The 16,089-nt window shown below is 46.2% G+C and overlaps 3 protein-coding genes across 3 annotated transcripts; all 3 read left to right on the top strand.

Annotated features, from left to right (window-relative positions):
* Positions 1–5,101: 5,101 nt before the first annotated feature.
* Positions 5,102–6,147, top strand: GL218_07214 (putative catalase protein; the record flags this gene model as incomplete). Its single annotated transcript, XM_033583961.1, has 2 exons — positions 5,102–5,441; positions 5,501–6,147. 2 exons carry the CDS (start codon positions 5,102–5,104, stop codon positions 6,145–6,147), a joined length of 987 nt encoding a protein of 328 aa, XP_033433067.1.
* A 5,744-nt stretch (positions 6,148–11,891) lies between these two features.
* On the top strand, positions 11,892–12,604 carry GL218_07213 (DNA-binding protein SMUBP-2; the record flags this gene model as incomplete). The annotated part of the gene is made up of 2 exons (XM_033583960.1): positions 11,892–12,204; positions 12,258–12,604. The coding sequence occupies 2 exons, from the start codon at positions 11,892–11,894 to the stop codon at positions 12,602–12,604; spliced, it is 660 nt and encodes a 219-aa protein (XP_033433074.1).
* Positions 12,605–13,093: 489 nt separating this feature from the next.
* On the top strand, positions 13,094–15,613 carry GL218_07212 (DNA polymerase alpha-associated DNA helicase A; the record flags this gene model as incomplete). The annotated part of the gene is made up of 5 exons (XM_033583959.1): positions 13,094–13,810; positions 13,889–14,983; positions 15,100–15,259; positions 15,331–15,391; positions 15,526–15,613. 5 exons carry the CDS (start codon positions 13,094–13,096, stop codon positions 15,611–15,613), a joined length of 2,121 nt encoding a protein of 706 aa, XP_033433073.1.
* Positions 15,614–16,089: the final 476 nt, after the last annotated feature.

Here is a 16,089-nt window from a genome sequence, read left to right as displayed (position 1 = left end):
ATTATAGGCAGATAATCGCAAACAGGATGCGATTGCCTAAGCATTAAAGGTTCTTTCCTATTCTATCGTATCTGTCCAGTGGATGTATTTGATGCTTCGTAATGTAAAAAGTACTTGTTATTTAGTGTCCTTCCAACATTTCCGGTATTATTACTGAGGCCCTTGTAATAAACCTCGACAGCGAGACAACGAGACGGCGAGACTAATTCCTCCAGCTCGGAAATTCTATTTATGCTTCTTTACCCTTAAGAAGAGACCCAAACCTGAAACATGACAGCAGCAGCAGCAAGAGGACAAGCCATATCAAGAGAAACATTCAATTATACTCCTCGTTACTAATAGTGCCGAGTTACATACTGCTATCTAAAATAAAGGGTTCCTGTAAGGAGAACCACTAAAAGGCACCCACATAAAGAATATCCTAGTCGCGCGGATCGTCGTCGGCTTGTGTGACTCCAACAGACCGCTCATGATTGGGAGTTTTCGATAAGAAGTGGTCCTTGGAATGGGGAACGAACAGGCGTGGTAACGAGGAATGGGATTGCTACTGGATTCCTCTCGGGCTTGGCTAGAGGTAATTCAGCCAATGGCCGTGCTCAGGTTCGTGGGCCAGCAAGAGAAGTTAATGGAGCACAGCAATCTTAGACCGTTTCTAAGGGGTTCCTGTGATGAGCAACTGATCTTAAAAGCCTGCTTCACGAATACGTTTTAAGTAAGTGATAAGCAAAAAGGCTCCGTTTAACGGCCCATAATGATGCTTACGAGATTTTCACAATCTGGCGGTCGGAACAGGACCCGAGCTGCTTCGTACCGATTATGCTTATTTGATAAACTTCACCGTGGGTTGATCACATACCCAGATACCTCACGACGAACACGTCTCTCAGATCAATGTACCGAGACGAGAGAGTGAACTGTTCAAGACGTCTTCTTATGCACGTACAAGAAAGAGGCATTTTAGATGAAGATAGCAACCCGAGTCGGAGGGCTGGCAGGGAATATGACTGGCCTATCATAACCCTTGGCGCAGATTAGAGTTGTTCTTCCGCTCTGCAGGGCGCCAATTTCAGAGGATATGAGAAGGACCCCTAAAAAAAAAGTGACCTCCTTCGGATTTTACAGGATGCAGGTTAGGCAAAATACTAAATGCCATCCGCCAAAACCCCATGAGGTGGCGGGAATACCACTAGGAACTGCGTCGTCGCTAAACCACCCAATTCGGTTCAATTAAACAAGATTTTCTTTGCCTCGCTCTCAATTTTCTATTTCACACTCCTTCCCAGCTTCCTCATATGATTGACTTGGGAAAATGGTTAGAATGACTGATCAGGCAGGGCGAAACAAGAATATTCGAGACGACGCAGAGATGGCGTAATCGGAACGTCCTCGGGTCTTTTCTGGATGGTTCAATGGCCTTCGGGTTAGGGCAGACCCCCGGAAGATGACGATTTTGTAGGCGGGAGCAGACAAGGCAGATATATATGGGGCATCAGAGCTGAGAAGCAGAAGCGTAGAGCTGGGCTGCCTTTGTACAGTCGAAGACACAGTATGGCCAATTCAGTAACAAGTACACCCATCTATCTCCTGGGCAGTACCCTAGGTACATAATGTACAGCGATGGTGCAGCACCTGGGCATTTCCAAATCGGATGCGGGGCCTTTCCACGCCCTGGCGTGTGGTGAGAGGTACGTGGTGATGTCATTTATAAGCAATGTATGGTACTTATCATGGTTAACTCGTTGCCGCTTCAGCTTAACCAACCAATACGTACCGAACAGACGTCTAATGCCCTGAGTTGTTCTGCTTACATACGCATGAACCGTGGCTATTCCACAATAGAGGCGACAAGGCAACGAAGCTGACAAGCAGACGAGCAGACAAGGCGACGCCATCTTGCTACGACTTCAAAACAGCTCGCTAGGATTCTCATAGCAGAACGACGATCAAAATGTTAAGATCTACCCAAAATATCCCCCATGCACGAAGCCCTCGTCTGATTAGGTATTCAAACAGATTAACGAGACGTTTTCTGCATGCCTTACCCACCGTCGAATCATTACCTTCATAGGAAGGTATACTAGCAAATCCTCATTTGAGCCAGGCTATTCACGGCAAGTTTGTTACCAGTTCCTATTGCCCGTCATCCTCTTTGTTCGATCTAAATCGATTTAAGTCGATTTAAGGGCAACGTTTTCTTCCGGGACCTGCCCTTGTCTCGTTTGGCAGTTATATCGACACTTTTCATATGGCTGCTTGCCATATCTATCGCGGTGACGACATGCGTACCAATCTTCGTAAGAGGCTCACTGATCCTCACCGGGGCCTGCATACACGTACCCTAGGTACCTAGGAATCTTATTCATTCCCCGCGATCAAGCCCTCATGGCTTCTCTCATATGTATCAGCCACCCGCGCCAGGCCGAGCACTTCTGAGACCCCTTAATATCAAGCCTTCATCAAAGCCTTTCCCCCCCAAATCTTCCACCGAACCTCTACCAGGTTCTTAATGCTTCGTCATATTTCTAAATCCTTTTGCGATCTCCTGCTGCTTGCCGCTGCTTATGCGTATGTCGTGGAACGGTAATGACATCACTCTCACATTCATTTACCAACTCCCCTTTTCTGAGAGGGCTGTAGTTACCATTTCCCCTCATTAAACGTTTCAATGTCATCCAGTCAAGCCTTCGTCAAAACTAATGTGAGATCCCTTTATTATACACTAAGGCTAAGGTACCTAGGTACGTACGTATAATATATACGTATACTTGTATGCGCATTTTCCCTCACATGTAGTTAAACCAACGTTTATTAACGTATGATGGGACAAATGATGATAGTGCTGTGTAATAATGCTATACCTGATTAACAAGTGTTCTACCACCTAATTGCAACCCGCCTATGCGTTGGTCTATGCTTATTATGTATAACTGTGACTAAAGGTAACGCCCGCTTTTCTTCCGGTATCCAAAAATTCGAAGGGCCGAATCCTGCACGTCTCACGTACTTCAACAACGGCTATCAATTTCTTCCACATATGCCAGTCCCACCCAGAAATTATATATTGTGGCCCTGTGTTATCCATCAACACGTAACACGGCTGCCCAAGTCTCACCCGGCTTCTAACTAACAAACTATCTAATGTTAATAGGGTAGAAGACTTGCTCCATATAGCAACCTACAACACGCAAGCACCTCCACTTCTAAGTTTTGTCAGAAGTGTGTATCCCACACTGCATCACAGAATACTAGAATATCTTCATCGAAACAGGGGGGGAAAGATGCACTTCACCGACAAGAAGTGTCCTCGAAGTGCCGATCCTCTCTGCTCCCGCGATGCTTGTCCGACGTGTCTAGCCAATCACGCATCATAGACGCAAACATCGTCTCCTCCAAGCCTAGTACCAGAGATCGTCGGTCGTTGGGGCCAAGTCTTTGTTGCCGGAGCATTCTCGCCTCCTAGTTTATCGCACCCCCCAAAAAGGTATATCACGAGGGGCCTCGTTAGGTCCGCGGCCTGCCACGTGCAGCACCAGCCGTCGCCTCTCATCCGCTCCCATATTCCCTTCATATGTACTGCCATAGCGAGCGGGGCTTGTTGTGTGGTAAGGCGCATTGACACACTCTTCTACGTACAAACCTACATACCTTGCCAGCCTGCTAGTTTGCCTGCTTATCAGATGGAGGCCTGGTCTAGACAATACCCTCGGTGTTATCTGTTATCGAGGCCTAGCTGGCGATCATGCTATAGCTATGCCGGTGACTAGATTTGTGCCTCTCCCTTGAGATCGTCAATGGGTCGCGGGCTATCGTCACGAGGTTATTAGGCATTACGAGATGGCAGAGACGATCTCCAGCTACTCGTGTAGCTGGAACTCGGATCAACATAATTTGCAGCTGGCTGGAGTCGAACACCAACAGCATCTCAATCCGTTCGGTTACGAGAGGTAAGAACCCTCGTGCTTGGGTAGCGTGGTGACCACTGGTATTTACCACACGTACGTAGCCTTGGGTCCTTCTAGCTCAGCTTCGAGAAGCAGGATTTCGTCAGAGCCTCGTCCTCATTCTGGTTCATATTTAACTAGCCAACCTGCCACGAGCTTATCATGCATAACGCGGTAAGAATCCTCCCTACATAGGATCAAAAAAGGTTGACAAGTGGCCGAGCAGTGATCCATCATGGGTCTCTTCCCCTTGGGAAACCAGCGCGTCGTGATCAACAAGGCGGCATTCGCCCTGATCAGCAATGCGAGCTCGCGGAACTGGAGAATGGAAAGGCGCGGGACTCGCTGCGTTTTACTACGCTAGCCTGCCTAACAGATCGTGCATATAGTAGTTGCGGAATACCCAACGAAGTAAGTTGGGCTTGAAGCAGGACTCCACCGGGTCTCTGGTACCCCTTCTTCACGTGCTAGTGCACGAAGCCGTCTCTCATATACGCACGTAGATTTCTAGAAGCAGAAGGGTGTGTACATCAACCCGAATCGGTTATGAAATTTAACTAGATTTGTACGGTACCCTAGTATACATGCATTTCTATAAATCGGTAAAGCTCGTTTTGAATCTCGTCTCCGTGAAAACGGATGGCGGATCCAGCGGGAGCTTCGTTCAAGTTCCGAAACCTAGACGCAGCCAATGAAATGAAAGATGACAAGAATATAGCAATATCCAAATATACGAAGTTCCGTTCTTGAACGCTATTGGCGCCACGCATTTTCCCCGTAAATTAGAGGCGCTAGTTTATACATCATACAATACATATGTCTTCACCGTCGCTGTCGCCGATACGTTCGGGTCTCTGCTTAAGTTGCTTCGATAATATGAGCCATGAGGAGTAATGCCTGAACTCCCATTAGAGTTCGAAGCCGCGGGTTGGCTGGCACACTACGTTCATGATCTATGACGGCATAGACAACATCGTATTTTGTACGTCACGACCTTACCTACGTATGGTTCATCATGTTCGAACTTAGGTACCTAGGCAGTCGTTGGATTCCGCTTTAGATCTGCACCTCTACATGATCAAGTCCTAGACTGGTAAAATTGTAAAAATAAATTGGTTATAATCTAAAAGCGGATAGCTGCATCAATCTGCATCGACACGATGGCTTCGAGCCAATGGGTAAATTTAGCAAGTAGGAAGTATGTCTCTTGGGAGGCTGCGGGCGTGGAGAGGATTCCACCTGGGGAAGAGGAGGATATGAGAGCCGTGATCGCGCAGATCAGCGAGATGCAACGGCGCCAGTATAACAAGGCACGGCATTGTTACGGCGGTACTCACGCTAGAACGCAAGGCATTGTCAAGGGAAAGCTTGTCGTACCAGGAGATCTACCCAAACATCTCAAGCAGTCCGAGCTCTTTAGGGAAGCCGGAGAATATCCCGTGGCATGCCGCTATAGCTCAGAACCAGGCGATCCAGGTCTTGACGCAGGTGTTTCTAAACGTACCGAGCTACTAGCAAATTCTGACATTGAGAACAGGACCGTATTGCTCAACCGCGAGGTTTTGCTATGAAGATCTTCAATGTAAAAGGGGAGATGTTTGACGCCGGTCGAGACTATTCGACCCAAGATATTGAGTTTAACAGCACGCCAGCTATCGAGCTCGCCGACGCCAAAACTACTAGAGAGGTTTTGGGTATTCGTCTAATGTACGATCACGACAAAGCGGAGATGTATAAGCGCTTAAAAGAGCGGCCAGACTATGAGCTTCAGGTCTCGCGGGACAAGGCTCCAAACACGCATCTCGAGTCGATGAGATGGTATTCGCAAACCGCATATCGCTTTGGCGACTACATTATGAAATATCGGCTCGTCCCGTCCACAGAAACGCAAACAAAGCTGGCCGAGAAAACAGTGAAGCCAGAAGACGCCGAGGATATCTTACACCGATGGTTGCAAAACTTCCATTATAATTACGACGCCGAGTTCTTGTTCCAAGTGCAACTTGTTGAGAACTTGAGCGAACAGCCTGTCGAGTATGCAGGCGTCGCATGGGATGAGAAGAAATATCCCTGGCAACCAGTTGCTGAACTCATCATTCCTAAACAGGAAAGTTTCAGCTACGCGAGAAAGTCGTTCTGGGAGGATCACATGAGGCTTGATCCGGTGGGTACTACACAATATCCTCGTCTTTGCCGTCAAAAGTAAAGCGTCTCCCTTCCCTTCCCTCCCTTTCCCGAACCAGGGATTATATGCAATATAATTCAGCCCTTAAGTCCGACCCCACGGATCATACAAACAAGGAATTGCTGATCACAAACACAGTGGCACGGCCTCGTAACACTCCAGCCCTTAGGTAGTTCAAATCGCTTAAGAAGAGTTTGTAAGTGCACGTATATAAGATTAAAGCACGACATGGTTCTCACAAAAGTTTCGGTAGTATATCCAGCTAGCAGCACCTTGAGACGAAAAATGAACGCAAGGCTGGAAATCAATGTCAGAAGTATCGACGAGATTCCAGGTTGATTCGTACGCTCGATTAAGCAAACCGAGAAACGGGATGGAACTGTGGCGTCAAGGGTTGCATTCAGCGCTCACGAAATTTACATAAGAGACAGACCAGGGACATGCAGGTCGGTTAGGACGATCACAAAGCTATCCGTTACCGGCCGGTATAGGTATACACAATACCAGAACATGGGTGGATGGTATGCATAGGAATTTTCCCACCGGGCAGAAAACAGTACGGGGGTAGAATGCCGTATGCTAACAGGATCTTGGCCTACAGATAAAAAGACGTGGCAATCTGTAACAAAGGGTATCAAGAGAATATTTTTACCAATTCAAATTTATAACAAGAGCATAATAAATTATAAGCCGAGCACATAGCAGAGGGAGAGCACCCAATCGCAATTTGTATCCCCCGATCCCCCGAGGTAGGACTGAATATAAATAGTCGCCACATATTTGAGTAGTATGCTTCGGGTCAACAACATGAGACAACAGAGTGTTGAGAAGGTATGCGAAGTGCTTATAGGTACACTAGCCGTGAGGATATCGCATCGCGGTTACATCGGGGCCTGATTATATATATCTAGATAAACACCTGCGCGAAATTTGCAACCGACAATTGACGAGACAGAGTAGTATGCATAGGCCGAAGACGACTTTTCCGACTGCGTCCTTCCTGTTCGGCAGATTGGCTGATAGTCGCCGGCAACCGGGAACCTCGCTCCAGCTCAGCGCTGTCTATGCCCCCTTTGGAATCGGATGTGCGGGATCGCTGGTGCGCCTCAGCCTTTCCCGCTGCTTATCTAGAGAGCGGCTGTCCCGTCCGACCGACCGAAGCTCGCTGCATCGATCCCCGAGCTGCGCGAGAAAGAATATTCTGGCAAATTACTGTATTAAGCAGCCCGCAAGAATCTGTCACATAGCCGATATGTAGGTAGGTACTATTAGTTAGAACGTTGAGATGAAGTAATATTTATAGAATTCTTGATGATCCGATTAGGATGATGAGAACGTGCTATGCACTAATAATTCTAGGAAAATAGGAGTTTCAGGTAACCTGATAGTGATGACTAATCTAATACATCTTTCTACTTACCTACCTAGGTAGGCAGTTAACTAATCTAATAGTGATATAAAGTTGTACAACCAGACTCTCAGGATCAAGTATATGAGACTTTTTATTGTCATAACGAGCGTTTTCCAGAATTCTTTGGAACTGGTTAAGCAGTCCTTTATTAGTTGAAAATCTCGCACAGAATAATTATGTTTACACTGCCCTTCAATAGGTTCTAGGAAATATCAATTGTTTCAATGGCGAGGATTATTTGGCTGCATCGTTCAGATACTTGTCACTTGTTTAGGCTCCCGGCGTCCATTCTTAAAAGAAACCCAACACCTAGTGTTAAGCAAGTTAACTGAACGACTCGAAAAGTCAGACGCAGGTATGGTGTGGTTTGTTTAGCCGTTAAATGTTAGATGAGGTTTGAAAAGAATAAAAAATGATAACTTACCCTTTCAGAAAGCTCTGTAAATTCTGGTTCCGTGATAGGATCCTTGGAAAAACAACATCTTAGGAAATGCAAAAAAAAAAAAAAAAAAGTTGAAGCCTGTTTAAGGTGCGATGGGATAGGATAGGATGAGAGAAGAGTCAAAGTAGGAAAAGGGAAGAGGTGGGAAAATATGGTGTATTGTTTAGTGTAAAAAGTGTAAAAATAAGTGGAAGTTATTCGTGTGCTACGCTCTAAATATATTGTAAATTTGGCGGTGTAGAGATGTGGGTAGCTGCTGCGATCTGTAAAGTTGTATTTGGTAACTATCCCCTAGTATCGAATTTTACCTTTCTATCCCATTAACAGTAAGTACATGTTAGCTGTAACTGTTAGGGTATCTGTTAGTTAGGGGTAGCTATAGGGGTCTATATACTCTACAAGAGAGTAGAAGTTAAGCGTTACGAGTTTAATACTATCAGATATCCTAGCACTCGTTCTATATCTGACATTATCACTCTACGAGAACTTCCAACGGTTTTGAGTACTTAGATATACATCAATAGCCATAACTTGACTAGTCCTATATGAAAGCACCGTTTTATCGTAATGATGAGAAATATATTTGTAGCGTGCGTTATAATGGGAGGTTACTAGCTTACAGCGAATGGCTGCAGTTCTGTACTTAATGCTGTACTTAACTATCCATCTTTGAATCAAGAAGAGATTTTGATCCATGGTTGTTCGTTGTAGGGCTAATTTTCAATAAATTTCGATAAGCCTTATACAAATGTGAGATTGTCTGATCCTGTGTTTGCGATGATGGGGATCCTCTTTAAACCTTTAGCTACGGGTAGGTTTTGATGACTTTTAACCACTTGTACAAGTATTCTTTTGCTACAGTGCGCTAAATATACAGTAAATATCTGGCAAAGCGTAAGCAGGGTAGAAAATATGCGCAATAAGTCCTCTAGTAGGACATCAATCAAAGTGAGGCATAACATACCTGGTTTATTGCTCTATAAGGATCCCAGCCTAGGCACTTTGGGCTTACCAGATCTTTTACAATTTTAAGAGACTTGTATTGTACCATTCTCACGTCTCAGGGGATGAATAAATATTTTCCCCCGCTCAGCCTCATTTTTATCCTAAGAAGTTTCGCCGTTAGGATGAGCAACTGAGGAACATATTTCAGGTACAGTGCCTACTTCTTAGCGTAGCATATTGGCTTGGGATACGTACATATTAGTATTTACCTCCACGCCTACATAACCATTCCCTAGGTAGATAAGTCTATAAAATATAATGGAGTCAGCACATCGAAATCCTTTAGTACCTAGGTACTTATGCTTCAGGTAGCTTCAGTAAACTCAAAAGTTGAAGTTGTCTGTCTTTCTTAGAAAGATAACTCAATCACATATAACCTACGCCCATTATTCCACATTTTGGTCCCGTCGAGTACTAAGGTAAAATCATATTTTTATCCTTAACAAATCTTTGATTATTATAAATTGATACTACGAGATTCTCACCTAAGGTTTCAAACCAGAATTCCAGTGGCCGAGCCAATGTCCCTCATAGATGGAGTGATAAAGACGATTCCTGTTCAGGCCTATCGACAAGTCCCTTATCCCCCTCAAGCTACGGCTGTATAACTCCTACCTCCGACGTAGAGACTTTTGAAAGTCTTCAGCCTCCTCCTAGGAAAGGCATTGCGACGAACAGAATATACGAAGGCCATACGAAGATGGTGTGTCCAGCAGCCACCGAAGATGTCCATAGCATATTAGACGGCACCATCCACCCCAGGTTCCGCCACCGATCATTATCTACGCTTACTTATGATAATCATGATTCTTCAAAATGTATACTATGATGGAGGAGTTTAACCGTCTAAAGTCCTTCTAGAATGTCTGGAGGAATAGTATTGCTACAGCGAATGATCTATCGAAACCGAACGCCTATAATAATCAGGAAGGGGAAATAGAACTACCCTCTGCCGACAACACGTTTATTTTTTCCATTTTTCCATTTGGATTCGTCGGACTTCTGGTTCCATATATACCCATATAGATTTCCCTTCTTCCATCTGGACCGTACGCCCTTCCGTGGATACCAGCGGCGAGTTCGATTCCCATTTTCTCACCGGGGACCATTTCTCTTTGGATCCAAAGCCGAGAAAGAGAGAATTTAAACTCGCCTCTTCAAAAGCTAGTGAACATGATCTGACTAGATGATGTAAAGAACGAATTCCGATTAGTCCGAGACAGAATCAAAGCATTTCAGACCCACAAAGAAAATATACTGATCAGGAGTTTAAAGCTGGATTTGATTATCAGTGGGAATCTAGGAACTGGTAAATCAACCATCGCCAGGATATACACCGACTATCTCGAGTTCTTAGGTATCACATTAGATAAGATTACTATTATGGACGAGGCCATTGCCGACTGGGAGCTAAATTCGAAGGAAGGTGTTTTGATCGTGACCGGTTCCAGAGAGCATATAAAATTTTTATTAGGTCACCCCAAGGCTCGCGAGCGCTTTTCACGAAGGATCGACCTTGAAGACTATTACGAGGACGAACTAATTGCTGTCCTAATAAGTATATTGAAGGAGGAGCCCCGAAAGGTCGACGGAGGATACAATGTGCCGATCCTTCGTATGTTTAGTCGACAAATTAGACATAGAAAGAGACAAGGGACCTTCCAAAATATTAAGGCACTTCGAGATGAAGTTAAGAAAGTCCGACGACGTCAAGGAGAACGTTTAGAGAAATCAACACTATGGCCGAAGTGATGCCTGGAAGAAGCTCGAGAAGATGGCTAATATAGAGAAAGTCAAGGCTACTGTAAAAGGATTAGTATCTAGACAAGAAATCAATTATGTTCGTGAAAGGGAAATGAAAGAGCTTCTGAAATCGGCCCTCAACTACGTCTTTCTTGGTCCACCAGGGACAGGGAAGACGACTGTCGCAACGCTCTTTAGCTAGATCATTGCGAATTTAAGATACGTTGATAGCAACGAAGTGATTATAAAGAAACCAACGGATTTCCTTGGAGAATATGTTGGACATTCAGAGACGGTTTCCCTTAGAGGATCAACAGCGGCTGCAATTCCTTATATAGGGGCTTGGTTGGTTTTGGCAGTATCATTGGAGTTTTTGAAGGTCACCAAACAATGGTACTCTCTCTATTTATATTCTACGTAGAGTTGTCGGGGTAGAAGTGGGTTAGGGGTAGCTACAGGGGTCCTGAGTGCTAGAGTATGTATGTTCCTACATATGACGTATGGTTCGTGAAGGAAAAAGAGGAAGCGTACCTAATCCGTACATATGGACACTAGAGATGGGATGGTTCTTTACATACATAAGGTCATCGATCTAAAAAATTTATAAAGATCTTGGCTTAGCCTAATTATGGTATCATCTAAGCTAACAAAACATCACCAAACTTCCAACATGTCCGGTCAATTAGCCTTTGCGCTTGCGCCTATGCAAGACCAAGTTTTAAATTGAGTCTTGGTATGGTTTTTTTTTTCTTGTTCGACGACTACGTTCGAAGATACGAAAAATAACCCAGTAAGGTCGTGCAGGACGAGAGGGGAGATGGCCTCCGCCTCCGGGCGTTCCCCAACGGTGGGACCCTCTCTCAATCTGCGAGGATCCTCGCCTGTGCCAGACCGCCCGCTATCGCTATCGAGGTTATCATCCCAAGATAGGCTCAGTGGTATTCTCGAGGTTCGTGCGTATACTATCATTGCTTTCTAGTCTATAGCTTTTCTGTCTCTGATAAGGGAAAACGGGAGAGAAAAGAAATAAATTTATATATATCCACGATCCTCCCTTGCATTCCCGATATTTAAGTTCTCTGACAAAAAAAATTAATTTGCTATTAGACTGCTAGAGAGCGTGCCGACACTATTAGTTCGCAGACATCGGGACGGATTGCGAGGATGAGCTTTCAGCGTGTACTAGAGCGGGACGACGATGGCGTACCAGACGAAACTACGAGTATTGCGACTGCGCGTGGCAATGCGACAAACTACCAGAGCACGCGAATGTCACCCAATCCGAGAAATAGACGTCCCGCACAGCAATCCGAACTCGACTGTCCGGTAACAAATGGTACAAACGGTACAAACGGCACGAATGGCGCATCTCTCCATACGAACGAAAAGAAGAATTGGTTAAAACATTGTTTTAGTGGCGTGTGGTCGGTAGAGTTGGAGAATAAAGGAAGCGTAGCTAGGGACCATTTGGCTTTGGGTACGTCAACTGGCCAGCCGGCCTCTATTTTGCTTCTAACAGCTTGCGACTAGAGCGGACATTTCTTGCCTGGCTTCGAACATCACTTTCATTCGCATCTATCGGAATAGCCATCACCCAATTATTCCGTCTAAACGCGTCGATAGAGCCAGATGACCCCCATTTTCAGACGATTCGCCATATAGGAAAGCCGCTCGGTGCAACTTTCATAGGCATATCTATATTAGTCTTGTTGCTGGGATATCGTAGATATTACCAAGGCCAGCAATGGGTGATCAAAGGGAAATTCCCTGCTTCGAGGGGGACAATAATAATTGTCTCGTTGGTTGCATGTGCGCTTATAGTTGTAAGCTTGTTTGTGGTTCTATTTACGCAACCTACGGGTGTGGGATCTAGCTAAGCTACCCGATATGGCGGGTTCGGAATCGGAGTTGGAAGTCATGATAGCATTGAAGAATGAGAAGAAAATTAGGATTGATGAAATTAGGTCAAATGTAATCATTCATTTGATTAGGTTGGTATCTTAGGAAAGCTATAATTTATAATGATTTTTATGTACTGAGTAGTATGGATTTTGAGTGGTGTTTATAGATTGTCTACATGTAGGAAATCTACAGAATAGCTAGAATCTATCATCATCAATCAAAATTTACTCCACCAAACTTCACCACTCACAACTTACAATTTACAATTTACAATTTACAACTGACAACCTAGCGCTACCGAGCGTATCTAACCTACCAGGTAATTTAAACGCGAATCTGAATAGATTTCTCTTCAATCCGAATCTTAGTCACTTCGGCTTCATCACTACCTATTTCGAGTTTGACGAGTCTAGCTGTGTTTGACCAATCACTTGGAGTGAGATGAATATAATAGGTAGTCAACGATGTCACTCCTAACAAAGTCGGTCGACGTACCAGCTTTCGCCCGGACCCAACTAGCACTTCTAGACATCGAACTGCAAAGCGAGATCAACGAGACCAGCGGCCTAATCTCAGGAACTAGCCCCGTTTCCCTGCAGCGCGCCGGGCTCGCCGTCACCAACCTAGTCGTCTCATCGCAACGAACCGGCCTAGGCGGGAGGACAGTAATCGAGCTCGCCCCGGATGCCGCCACCTCCGGGACCGGGGAACTGCCCGAGCACGGCGTCCGCACCGGCGATATCGTGCTCGTCTCGGAGCAGCCTGCTGGCAGCGCTAAGAAGCGCGAGGTTAAGGACCTGGAGCGCAAAGGCGCGAGGGGCGTCGTGATTAGGATTAAGAGGGATGCTATTGCTGTTGCGGTCGATGAGGATAAGGAGGATGCGGCGTCTTTTGGCGGCCGTGTCTGGCTGGTGAAGTTGGCTGATGACGTCACGTATCGTCGTATGAAGCAGACTATGGAGCGGTTGGGGGATATGTCAGAATCTGAATATTCGACTTTCACGCGTGTGCTTTTTGGTCTTACGAGTCCGTCGCCTGTGTCGGCGGATCTGGTCAGGGATGCGGAGTATGGGGAGGGTAAGATCGAGTGGTTTGATCCGACGTTGAATGACTCCCAGAAGGATGCTATTAGGTTCGCGCTGGCATCTAGAGAGATAGCGTTGATTCATGGACCGCCTGGAGTGAGTGCTCCAACTCTGAATTATATTCCCCTGCTATAAGCAAGATGAAGCTGACTGGGTGTTGCTTGTTTCTACTAGACGGGCAAGACGCACACATTGATAGAGCTGATCTTACAAATGGTTAAGCGCGGCCTACGTGTGTTGGTCTGCGGGCCGTCTAACATCTCGGTAGACAACATTGTCGAGAGGCTCTCACCGCACAAGGTACCTATCGTACGACTCGGGCATCCGGCGCGCCTACTACCCTCTGTACTAAACCATTCGCTGGATGTACTTACACAGACCTCGGAGGCGGGCCTCATCGTTAAGGATGTGCGCTCTGAGATGGATGCCAAACAAGCCTCTATTAAGAAGACACGCAATGGTCGTGAGCGAAAAGCAATATACGCGGACCTCAAGGAACTACGGAAAGAATACCGCGAACGCGAGCGCCGGTGTGTAGGTACGTTAGTGGGTGGGAGTAAAGTCGTCCTTGCGACGCTTCACGGCGCCGGCGGCAACCAACTGCGTGGCGAGAAATTCGATGTCGTGATCATCGACGAGGCCAGCCAAGCCCTCGAAGCACAATGCTGGGTCCCGCTCCTATCAGCCTCCAAGGCTGTGTGCGCCGGCGACCATCTTCAACTACCGCCAACAGTGAAATCAACCAACTCGAAGACGAAACCCAAGGCCGTAAAGGAAGGGAGTGAAGAGGAGAAAGACGGCGCTATTATTAAAGGGGCAAGCCTCGAGACTACGCTTTTCGATAGGCTACTTAAACTTCACGGGTCGTCTATTAAACGCATGCTTACGACACAGTACCGTATGCACGAGAAGGTCATGAGGTTCCCTTCGGATGAGCTATACGAGTCGCGACTAGTAGCCGCGGATGCGGTAAAAGAACGGTTACTACGAGGGCTGCCGTATGAAGTGCAAGATACCGAGGACACGAGCGAACCGGTGATTTTCATAGATACCCAAGGAGGGGATTATCCGGAGAAGAACGAGGAAGAGGAAGATAGGGAGGGTAAAGATGGGAAAGGGGGCGGGAAGAAGGGAAGCATCAGGTCCTTATTTGGGGAAAGCAAGAGCAATGAGATGGAGGCTGCGCTCGTCAAGCAGCATGTCAAGAAGCTAGTCGAGGCGGGCGTTAGACCGGAGGATATTGCCGTCGTTACGCCATATAATGCTCAGGTAAGCCTCATTCTCCCCTCCCCTTTTCTTATAATCTTGACCTTAGCCCCTTTCCGACGTTATATTGCGCGAATTTTATTGTCGCGATCCATCCGGGCTATTCTAACTAGTTCCAGTTGGGCCTACTAGCCCCCTTGAAGGAAGCCTTTCCTAGGATCGAACTCGGCTCCGTAGATGGATTCCAAGGCCGGGAGAAGGAGGCCGTGATTGTGAGTCTGGTTCGGAGCAACGCCGAAGGAGAAGTAGGCTTCCTCAGCGAGAAGCGTCGTTTAAATGGTATGTCGAGCAATGCTTGCTATAACTCATATAAAGACTATGACATGAAACATTAACAATACTCGTGCTAGTTGCTATGACGAGGCCTAAACGCTCGCTAGTCGTCGTGGGCGACTCTGAGACCGTCCGAAGGTATGTCCCAAGTACCCCATTGCAATATCCCGTCTATCCCTGACTTTAATTTCGTCTGATATGGCCCGCGCTCCGACCCTCACCCACGTGGAGAATTTCTAGAAGCTCATTTCTGACTCAATTACCTACACTAGGGGCAGCAAATTCCTCAACAACTGGATGGACTGGCTAGAAAACAACGCTGATCTCCGTTACGTCGATGCGGCTTCGATAGAGGCATAAGACAGATATGTGATAAACTCACTTGCTTATGTGCGTGGCGTAGTAGTGGGAAATTGGGGTCCAGCGAACGGATATTTGCCCTAACACCGAATTATTTGGAACTGGTGAATTGAAGGACAGCGTTCTTCCATATTTTTTATACGAGCGAATGGTGGTGGCTGGAACATTGCAGATGCAACTTTACGATGCTTACCGAGCTTACTTAGGTACATATGTCGAGCCTTCCTAATTGCTGCTGGCTAGTCTTTGTTAAGACGTAATACCAGACACTTCCTAGATTATTTCTTATGATCTCCTTCGACTCATTCCTGTAAGGCTTATACAATGTATGTATGTGTTTGCAATATCTGGACGAGTAGGGGAGGAAGCGGGTTATTTAGATGGGAATATTCTGCCTCACTTATTTCTGCTCACTTAAGGGACAAGGAGTGCGATACTTGGACCGTAGCGGCGGGTGGGCGGCATCTTCGAAGGCC

Source organism: Daldinia childiae (assembly GCF_008694065.1).
Source record: "Daldinia childiae strain JS-1345 chromosome Unknown Scaffold8, whole genome shotgun sequence".
Lineage (NCBI taxonomy): Eukaryota > Fungi > Ascomycota > Sordariomycetes > Xylariales > Hypoxylaceae > Daldinia > Daldinia childiae.
Note: the sequence above shows the minus strand (reverse complement) of the source record. Positions and strands in the feature narration are given on the sequence as shown.